Raw genomic sequence first — 11258 nt, 5'->3', positions numbered from 1 at the left:
CTATTCTGCTAAATGTTAGCATGCTAGCATCTTTAGCATCTCTACTTATATTTTACTCATTTTAAATTAACATTGAGCTCAGTATGGTTAGCATGATACGGCTAAGAAAAATAAAACTTTAAATTATGGGATCAACCAGAGACTTTTAAGAGAATAAACTAAAATAGATAATAAAAACCCCCATAAAACAGAAATTCTTAATTATTAGATTTTATTTTGCATGAATAAAAACTGAACATATCTGCAGCTTCACCCRTTTCATAAACCCAGAACCTGATCAGCTGAACATGAACTAAATGCTCCAGATATTCTGACTCTGCTGGTGTTTTTGGCGGAGACGTTTAAAATCCGGCGCCGTCAGGCTGCAGCCTCTGATTCAAACGGTTCCAGCGGTCGGCTATTATTAGCACTTTGGACACAATTCACCTGAGCCCCATTTTCACTTCCCCGACTGGCTCAGAAGTGATGCGCAGGGCTTTTCCTGTGCAGGTGCAGCTGTGAGTCTGCAGCTTCTATTTACACGCCGACCGCAGAGACGCATAAATTTAGCTGCGACTGTCGCAAAGGAATCGGCTTCCTGTCATCTGCTGGTCATGAAAACACCACAGATTCAATGTTTGAACTTCAGCAGCTGAGCGACACGTCAACAAATGTAGCCGTTTTTAGTTTAAGCGCTAAAAACGTGGCGCTTGCAGGTTAGCTAGGTGCAGTAGGTCTTCTGGTTCTGGTTCTGGTTCTGGAAGGTCCATTCACTGGTCCATCAGTTTTCCTGGACAACCAATCAGAGGGAATCGAGACATAAACTAGCTAATATGCTAACAGCAACGCTTCGTTAAAGGCTTAAAACTTTAAGTTTAATTTTATGGTTAATTTCTGAAGCGTAATTTACTGATTTGTAAACTTTCATTTGGAAAAAAAAACAACAAATAAAAAACAGTTGAAGATGAGACGTGATTGGTCAACTCACAGGCAGGAAGCTAAATATGAAGAGTCTTCAGTTGTTTTCAGCTAACACATACAGCACTTTAGCATTAGCTTCCAGTAAATACCATGTCGGTATAGCGCTCTACCGCTAGGAATAGTGATGGTACGCTGCATTAGCATTAGCATTAGCTTTTGCTAAGTGCTATGTTATTATAGCTAAATATTGTGTTGGTATAGAGGTTTAGCATTAGCTTACTCTAATGATAATTCTGGTATACCAGTGCAATAGCTTCTGCTAAGCCTTTTGTTATTGTAGCGCTTTAGCATTCATTTCTGCTAAATATTGTGTTGGTACAGAGCTTTAGCATTAGCATATACAATGTTGGCATAGCGCAATAGTTTTAGCTTCTGCTAAACACCATGTGAGTATCTAGCTTTAGCATTAGCACCCACTAAGAATGATATTGATAAGTGCTTTTGCATTAGCTTTGAGCTAAACACCATGTTGTTGCAGCACCTTAGCGCAACAACATGTTGCTAGCGCAGCTAGCATTATAGCTAGCGGCGTTTACCAGTGATACTCATCTTGCTAACTGACTGAATTTTAGCCACATTTACAGTCTGATTATCTTTAGCAACATTTCCTGCAGCTTGTTGCTGATTTTGACTCCCTCAGATTTTCTTTTCAAAACTCAAAATCTCTCTAAATTTCCCCTGCTCCTCGTTTTCCCCSCGGTCTGGTTCACAAAGATGTTTGTCACATGTTCCAGCAGCCGAGTTCTGATTCTGTAGGAAAACCTGGTGGCTTCCTGGCAGGAACCAGCGGGAAGAGCGAGACTGGAGGACACGAGCAGAGGAAGAGCCGATAGGACTCGAACCCCTCCGGCTTGGCGCTCAGCCATGTTTACACTTGACGACAGGACGCCATGAAAGAGGCGCGAGATGAAAGGGAAGAAGAAAGGAAGTGGAGAGGGGGGGGGGAGATGAAGGGAGGAGGCAGGAGGGTGAGGAGAAGAAAGGAAAGGAGGGAAAGGTTGTTTCTAGTGGTAATAACGTCAGATAAAGGTGTGAGGTTGGCTGGAAACTGCAGCTTTTTAAGCTAAATGTTTACATTTGGGAATTTATTAAACCAGACAATCATGTAAATCACAGCAGCAAAACATGAAGGCTGAATGTGGCCCTTTGAAACCTGACATGTTTGGTGTGTGATGCGTGTTTGGCTGTTAGCATGTGGTACGTTAGCTCAAAGTGGGAGGTGAAGTCTGCAGACTTGAGCTAAGTTTCCAGGAATCTCCACAGAGAGCGTGAATGATGCAGCACGGTTGACTGCGGCTCCACKGCCAGGTGTGCAGCGACGCATGTCTGCGTGGGTGAATCCCCCTGCCTGGAGGTTCATGTCTGAACTTTAGCTCTGCTAGCTGAGAGGCTAGCTGAGAGGCTCTGCCAGCTGAGAGGCTCTGCTAGCTGAGAGGCTAGCTGAGAGGCTCTGCCAGCTGAGAGGCTAGCAGAGTTGATCTGCTAGCTGAGAGGCTCTGCTAGCTGAGAGGCTAGCTGAGAGGCTCTGCTAGCTGAGAGGCTCTGCTAGCTGAGAGGCTAGCAGAGTTGATCTGCTAGCTGAGAGGCTCTGCTAGCTGAGAGGCTAGCTGAGAGGCTCTGCCAGCTGAGAGGCTAGCAGAGTTGATCTGCTAGCTGAGTAGCTCTGCTAGCTGAGAGGCTAGCAGAGCAACGTTGGTGTTTCTCTGGGGCCTAAACTGCTGAAACAACACAAACAGTGGATTTTTGTTTTCTCCCCTCATTTAGCACAGTTAGCCGTTAGCTTCATTTGAGGGTTTGAATGAGAAGCTCACCTGGTTCARTGTGTGGCGCCCCCTGGGGAGCTAATGCTGCTATGTTATTAATATCACATATTTATTGTATGCACTTCAGAAGAACTCAAGTGCAAACCAGTATTTTTGTTTAGCTAACACACTGTTTGAAGGCGTTTAGCCCTAGCTAGCCTAGCTTGTTTCATTGTGCTACAACAGTTTCGTTTCTTCGTGTCAGCATCAGAGTGGAGAACTGAAAGTGGATTCGTGGTTTTCTAATGAAACTTAAATAAATAAATCTCATTATTATTGTAGTTTTGAAATTTCCAAAACTTGTTGTGGCCAGCTAAGCTAGGCTAAATAATGTGGAACCTTAGCTAGCATTGCTACGCTCCTGGGTTTAATTTGTTTTGCTTTGTTTTTTGAGCAACGGCAACAACAAAAATCATGACAAGGTGAAATATGTGACTTTGCAGGAAGAGATGTGTGTTTTTTTTTCTCCAGGTGAAATTAGAGAATAAACTTGTCTTTTTGCCTGTGAAGTGGCTAATCTCAGTGCTATGTGGAAATGTAAAGCTAAGCTAATTAGCATTTTGCAACATCCAAACGATGAAGCTATCAGAGAACTGTATCCTTTTTAAAAAGAAAATATTTGTAATCAAAATGTTTAGCGTAATAAGAAAAAAACTTACAGCTTTTTAAATCCCAACTAGCTAAATGAACTTCACAGTTAGCTTCTGTTAGCAACAAAAAACAACAAATTCTCCCCAAAACATCAAATATCAAGACAAAGATGYATTAACATGTTTTTATTTATGAATCTAAGACTTTAATTTGATTTTTATTGGTTTTTGTCACTTTAWTTAGATGGCTGAATCGGTTGTTTAGCTAGGTTATGCTAAGCTACGCTACTCCATATCTAATTTTCTGTCCTTAACAGTTTGCTACAAATAAAAAAAAGGGCCCAAAATGTCTCATAGTTGTTAAAATATTCATAAACTACCTGTTTATTTTACAAACTGTCCGTATTTATTTAGATATTTGCCACATAAACAAGTCGTAGTTAGCTGCACAAASGCTAAAAGCGCTAAGCTAACGCATGTAAAATTATGGAAACCGTGACTCACGTCAACACAAAATGAAAATCTGTAAATACCAGCTTCAATTTTCCACATTATCCTTCCAGCAGGAGCAAATTTGAAAGAAATATTCCTCAGCATCTGAAGGTTTGAGCGTTTTCTCCTCCGGAGCCAAGAAACCCGAATGATGCACCTGCTTCTGCGGCTCCGCTGCAGGAGTAACTACTTCGCTACTGTTGATTTAAAAAGGTGGGGAAAAAATGGAGGAAAAAGCGAAAAGCTGTTTCTTATTTTCCCTGCTAATTAAACACAGATGTCCCGGCGCAAATGTTTAACACAGCGCCGCTGTTTCCTGATTTACTGTCGGCCATCTTTGCTCCTCCTCAGAAAGCGCTCTCTCCTCTTCCTGTGTGATTAAACTCACTCATACCTGTGATTGCGTGAAGCTGGCAGGTGTGTAGATGATAAGAGTTTTGCAAAAGCCAAACACACAAAACAAAACAAAACAAAAAAAACCCTCCGCTGAGAGGAAAGGAGGATTAATTGAATTGTCAAACATGGATCCAACCCAGAGGCTCAAAACAAACCTGTGTGGTTCTGGTCGTCAGGTGTGGGGAATCCAGGTGAAACTTAGTGGAAATAAGCAATCGAAGCCGATGACGGACTCACCTGTAGGCCGCCTGTTAAGTCCAGCTAGCTGGCTAGCTTTCCCGAATTCAGAGTTAGCTTTTGTTTTAGCATAAAATGGCAGCAAATGGATTAGATGTTGAGATGAAGGTGTGTTTATTAATGAGTCTAAGATGTGAATTATTCAGCTTTGGAGTTTTAAAGCGGTTTGAAGGTTAATGAAATGCCGGAAGCTGTTGCTCAGTTAGGCTAGGCTAAGCGGAGCTARGCTAACCGGAGCTAGCAGAACATAGTTTTGCTCTGAACATTTAGCTAAAAAACGGGTCAAAATCGTTACGTAGTTATATAAATATTTACAAGCTACCGATTAAAACATAAACATACATAGAACTGTCGATATTTACTTAAATATTTGACATTTAAACAGCAGTTAGAGGCATTTAGCCTGAGCTATTCATGCTARCATCATAGCTTCATGAGTGATATTACAGAAACGGATACATGAACAAATTGATGAATTAGTTATTTTTTTTTGCAGCTTATTGTAATTATTAATCACAACATGTTGAACATTCAGCTTTAGTTTTTTATTTTTTATATCATTTTTTATTTGCTTAATGAAATGTTGTTTAGCTAGGCTAAACTAGCTAGCTCTAATGTTACATCTTAGCTAGGTTTATGACACGTTTTTGTTGGGATAGKTAGTTACAGCTCACTGTTATCATCCACCACAAAACTTTATGCTAATATTTGACACAAAAGAAATTGTAGCGCTTTTAAGTCTCAGCTAGCTTAACTGACTTYGTAGTTTCTGTTAGCAGCAAAAACAATCTCAAAAACAATCATGTCAATATAAAAAACTGCATTGAGATGTTTTCATTTATGAATTAAACTTCAGAGTTTTAGATTTTTTAGCTTAATAAAATGGCTGAACCTGTTTGAGCTATGCTAAGCTACTGCTGTCTAATCACTAAAATTGCTTAAAAAGTAAAAAAAAATCACAAAATGTACKTAAATATTTACAAACTACTCATGTTTGTTGAAATATTTGCGCAGTAAACAAGTTAGAGGCTGTTAGCCTGAGCTAGCCTGAGCTAGCCCAGCTAGCGCTACAGTGCTAAGCTAGGTTTATGAGTAAATTTTACTGAAATTTCAGTCATTTTATAGTGTTGAAGCAGTTTTCCTGCCTCAACAATCTGATTTACTTCCATTTTTCAGTCAGCGCTTCAGAAAAGTTGAGCTAACTTTCTAGCTAGTGACCAGTTCGCTCCCAGATCTTTGTTTTGCTGCTTTTTTTTTTGCTTTTGTTCTCCTGGTTGTGATGGTGTGCAGAGATCTAAGCCACAGTTGGCTGGGCTTCACACGGGCTGTCAAAGGAATCGCCGCTCCGCTTCTTCTTCCTCCATCACAGCGACGACGAAGAGGAAAAAGCAGCAAACAGAAAGGATCGGCCTTCTTATTATCAGTATTAATCTCTCTTTTTTTGGAAAGGCATCTGTAGGCTTTTAGAAGCAGCCATGTTTGAACTTGCTAATGTGTTTTCTCTCTGTGTCTACACAAACTATTCTCCTCTTCATTCAGCGTGCCATTAGCTATCCAAGCTGTTGTTTGTTTTGCCGCTTTAATGTTCCTCTATGAACAAAACGGCAGAGAAAAGGGGCCTGAAAAGGGGCGTGTTCGGTTTTAGCGGCGGTTTGCGGCCGCAGAAGCAAACCTGTTAGAGTCCAGATGTTGTAATTATGGATCGGCTCCGCTGCTTAATGACAGGAAACGCGGAAACATGAATGATGTTATTGGAAATCGGATTTCCGTTTTCGGATACGGAGGGCTGGGGGTGGAAAACATGCCGTTTTCGTTCCTCCAGCTGTTGGAGGCGCGGCTCGGGAATCTGGGCGGGGTTCAGATCAGTGAAAATGTTGGGGGTGGGCGAAGACACAAGCAACGCTAAAAGAAGCGACATTAGCAGAGCGGTACAATTCGTACGGAGGAGGATTAGTGCCCGTAATGTATGGGGCGCGGTTGGTGAAATTGTAAAAATGAACAGCAATAATTTGGGCTATTTAGGCTTCCATAACAGAAAAACATGGGGATTCATTTTTCACAGTCATATTTTTTACAATGTTATTCACTAAAAATGTTGTAAATAGTTAAACTAAATATTGAATATTTCTAAATAAACATTTAGTTTATACATTAAACATCTACGTATTTATCTTGCTAGCTAGTTTGAAGCTTAAGACTTTATATATTTTGTTTATAAATTAAATATTTAGCTCCAAACTAAAAAAAAATAGTTGTAGTGTGGAGCTAGTTAAAGTTTTATTTTTAAATCTCCTTTTTGATTTTCATTTTTTTTTTCTTTTAGAAACAAATTTGCAGTAATTTAAGTGAAGAATTTATAAACAAAATGAATGAAGAGAGAAAAGAGGAAATAAAACTAAAAGGAGGTGGACTTCCTGTACTGGGTGATGACATCACTTCCTGCTTGCTCAGCCACTCGCACTGAGGGATTGTGGGTTTTAGACATTTTAAGCAGCTTTAATAGAGCTGTAATCTGATTCTTAATTCTTACTGTCGTATTTCAGTGTGTGTGTGTCCTGGATTAAACATGATTGTAGTTCCGTATAGGTACAAGAAGCTTTTCCTCCTCCGCCTTCAATAAGACGGCTGAATTAAATGTTTGTTTCTCCGTCTGCTCATAAATGAAAATGTTTATTTTATATATTAAAAAAATTTATATTAATTAAGAAAAATAATCCAAATCTATGTCAAAAACCAAAGTTTTACTTACGTTGTCAGTTTTATTGTAAATATTTAGGGAATAAATTAAATATTTAGTTGATTTTCTATTAGCTACACGTCTATTACTAACCTAAATATACTAATTATTTAGTTAACAAGCAAAATGTTTAGTGTTTAGCTYAAAATTAAATATTTAACTCGGCTACGCTAAATATTTAGCTTGAAGTTTAAAAAGTCAATATTTACTTTGAGGCTAAATAGTTAGCTTGTTTGGTCTGTCCACAAAAATAACTTGTTTATTTTGTTTACTGAGTAGATTAAAGCTAAATATTTAATTTGTAAACTAAATTTTAATTTGGAAAGCTAAATATTTAGCTTGAGTTTGCTAGCTACTCTTATGGCTACGGAAGGCTAAATGACCCAAATTACTGCTGTTAAGTTTTAACTTTACAAACTTGTTTTAATTGACAAATATGCAAATGAAAATATGGAGCAAACTGAATGTCAACATTCAGAGAGAAGAAACATAAAAAATACCTCAACCCTAAACATGTAAACTTCAGGACGTCGTCATTTTTGCTCCAGTTGTGTTTAATTGTCCTACGGAGCTCCACACCTGTCAGGCGCTGCTGGTCCACAACGCTGGCCTCTTTTCTGTCAGTCAGAAACCTTTTACTACAAACGTCACCGTGTTTGCATCACGCGTTCCCCGGCTGCGGCTTTCCAACCCACTGACACCGTTTGGACCCGGCAGGTTGGAGAGTTTGATTCTATGGGTTAGCGGGTCAAACTGACGCGTCGTGGAAACATGAGTCCAGAAAAATGTGTCAAATAATAAAATGGGAATCGGTCAAACAGGTTTAATGACCTTCAAGAATTCAGGTTCATCTGAGGTTTTAATGTTTAAATCAGTTTTTTTTTAACACGGTTTTGTGTGATCATCACTTTTTGTCAGGCTGATACTAAAAGTATGGAAGGATGAACATGTTTAAATCCGTTTGTTTGAATAAATTGCGAAGCTCTAATTTTCCTGGATTGTTCGTAAACTTTCAGTTTTGGTTTTTGTAATTCTTCAGGTAGATAACTGTTTATATTCATGCTCTTATTGTGAAGTGGTGGAGACCGTTTCCTCTCCTTCCCTAATAACTTTATTTAAAACAAACATGTAGGAACAAAATTAAAAAAAAACTAAATATAAACATGAACACAATATGATGGAACATGGTTGACTTTAGCTTTAGATTGTGGTAAATATGACGGTAATAGTAGAAATAATGTTAATGATTAGCGGTTTAGCATTAGCTTCCAGTAAATACTGTGTTGGTACAGGGCTTAAGTTTAGCAGAACTGTTTATAATTAGCACTTTAGCATTAGCTTTTGTCAGATAAAATGTTCCTATAGCAATTTAGCATTTCCATAGCTAATGCTAATGATAAGTAGTTTAGTATTAGCTACCACTAAATACCACATTTTTATAGCACTTCAGCAGTGGAGAAACTAATGTTTATGATTAGCGTTTTAGCATTAGCGTCCAGTAAATACCATATTGGTATAGCACATAAATGTAGCACAACTGTTTTTGATTAGGGCTTTAGCATTAGCTTCTGCTAATTGTATTGGTCTATAGCTTTAGCATTTATCAGATCTGTTTATTATTTTTGCTGTAGGATTAGCGYAGCTAACTTTTAGTTAGCTTTGCCCACCGCTGATAACTGATTAGTTTATGTAATTATTCCCTAATTGTGGCCGCTTCAGTCCTCCATACAGGATGCTACCTTTATGACACAAACGGCTCAGGCTTGATTTATTTTAGATCTGAATATTTTATTTATAAGTTAATATTTTTCCATAACATGACTTTAATTTAAGCTACTTTATGAAATGACTGTATATAACATGCTGATTTTAACAGGCTGGTAGTTTTTGGACACTGGTGTTTTTGTCCACTCTGATCCCCCACATGCACACATGGGCTAACTGTATTAATAGGAGTCTGTTTTGTGTCAGGCAGATCTTAATAGGATCATTGTGAGAGACATGGGGCTGTCTGTCAGTCTAAGTTCATTAACTGATGATAGATAACCTGCAGAGTGTGTGTGTGTGTGTTCTTGTTTTCCCCCCTGTGTGGGGACTTCGGCCTGATTCTATACATACACGTGGGGACCCGTTTACCCGTGGGGACCAAATTCTGTGTATGTGTGTGTGTGTGGTTTTCGGACTGTGCCTCCCTGTTTGTGGGTCTCTGGTGTAATTTATAGCCCTCAATTGGACGCCTTATCAGGTGCAGGACACATGGACGCCTCCTTCTCTCCTCCTCCTCCCATCTTTTAACTCCAACTTGGACTTTTTTCTCATTTTCCTCTCATCCATCACCCAATCCTCACTTTTTATTACCCAGCGATGCTTTTTTTTATATAATTGCTGCTCGTTCTGTCCTGATGTCTTAAAAACTTGTCAAACTTGTGTTTTGTTTTGTGGAAACGTTTCTGCAGCCAGACTGGAGACGTTTGGGTTGATGTTAGAGAGCCGGTTCTGCTGCAGCTTCAGATGGTTAATAAAACATCTGGAGTGTGTGGGGGAAACGAGGGYGTCCATGGCGTTTCCATGGTTACTGAACACATGCAGCCAGGAATAATGGGAGGGTTTAGATATGATAGATTAATAATATCAGATTTTCTGAGACTGGATGGATGGGAATATCTGGACCATTAAAGTTTCCGGTTTTCCAGACTCCAGTTCCAGTTGCAGCTTCCCAGACCCAATGGCTTCTGTATTCAGGAAGAATTTTAATAACTTCCTTTGCGAAACTGTATTTTTAGTAAATGTTTGTCTTGTTTCCGTGCAGGTATGGAGGAAAGAACAAACGCAGCTTCATGGGCGAGTGGAAGTCGCTCCTCTAAGGTTTGTTTTGTTGCTTTTCTTCCAGTTTTATTAGCCATCAGAAATATTTTTAATAACAAAGCAACTGTTTTCATGTAGAAATGTTCTGGTGGGTTTGTAAAGTTACACTGTCAAAAATTAACAGCAATATTTTGGATTATTTCATAACTGAAAACAAATTAGATACATTTTTCAGTGTCATATTTTGATCATGTTATTCATTTATAAATGTCACCGTTTGAAACTAAATATGTAAATATGGCTTCAAACTTTATATTTAGTTTGAAGCTAATTATTTAGCTAAACATTCAATTAAATGTTTAACTATATATTTAGTTTGGTAACTAGATAATTAGTTAGCTAGCAAATAATTCAATATTGATCTTGCTAACTAAACTAAATGTTTAGTTTTCTAATTAAATGGTCACCTAATTATTTAGCTGGCTAACTAAATAGTTAGTTTGAAGCAAGTTCAGAGCTAACAAACTAAATATTTAGTTTGTATCTAAATGCTTAGTGTGAAGCTAGGTGATTAGTTGGCTAATTAAATATTTATCTTGCTAACTAAATATTTTCTTTAGACATAAACATTTAGTTTGGAAACTAAACATGTTGCTTGTTAATAAAATTGTTAGCTAGCACTCTCTGGTTGCTATAGTTTGAAACTAAATATGTATTTATGTATGTATGTATGTATGTATTTATTTATGTATGTATATGTATTTTAGAGCTACATATTTAGCTTCCTAGCTTAATATTTAGTTTTGACCTAAACATTTAATTAGTAAACAAAATATGTAGTTTGGTAAATGGTTAGCTTGGAGCTAAATATTTAATTAGGTAGTTTGCTAGCTAAATATTGTGAAAAGGATTTTCTGTTATGAAAGGCTAAATAACCAAAATTGTTGACAGTAAAACTTTATAGAAATGCTCCCAGCAGAAAAGCAGAAAAGGAATGGTTGATGCCAACTTCTTGTTCAGATAACTTCTTGTTTAGATAACTTCCTCATCAGCTAACTTCCCGATAAGCTAACTTCCCGATAAGCTAACTTCCTGATAAGCTAACTTCCTGTTCAGCTAACTTCCCGTTCAGCTAACTTTCCATTCAGCTAACTTGCCGATCAGCTAACTTGCCGATCAGCTAACTTCCCGTTCAGCTAACTTCCCGTTCAGCTAACTTCCCGATCAGCTAACTTCCCG

General features: G+C 38.2%; 1 protein-coding gene across 1 annotated transcript in view; it reads left to right on the top strand.

The window, feature by feature from the left end:
• The window catches only part of tcf4 (transcription factor 4), a 165494-nt gene that overhangs the window by 24935 nt on the left and 129301 nt on the right, over nucleotides 1-11258 (top strand). Inside the window, exon 2 of the mRNA XM_008402569.2 lies at nucleotides 10024-10079. Within this exon, the coding sequence (XP_008400791.1) occupies nucleotides 10024-10079 (56 nt within the window). The remainder of the gene's footprint in view (nucleotides 1-10023; nucleotides 10080-11258) is intronic.

The sequence above is a fragment of the Poecilia reticulata genome, unplaced genomic scaffold, assembly GCF_000633615.1.
Source record: "Poecilia reticulata strain Guanapo unplaced genomic scaffold, Guppy_female_1.0+MT scaffold_239, whole genome shotgun sequence".
Taxonomy (NCBI): Eukaryota; Metazoa; Chordata; class Actinopteri; order Cyprinodontiformes; family Poeciliidae; genus Poecilia; species Poecilia reticulata.
This window is presented reverse-complemented; position numbering and strand designations above follow the sequence as displayed.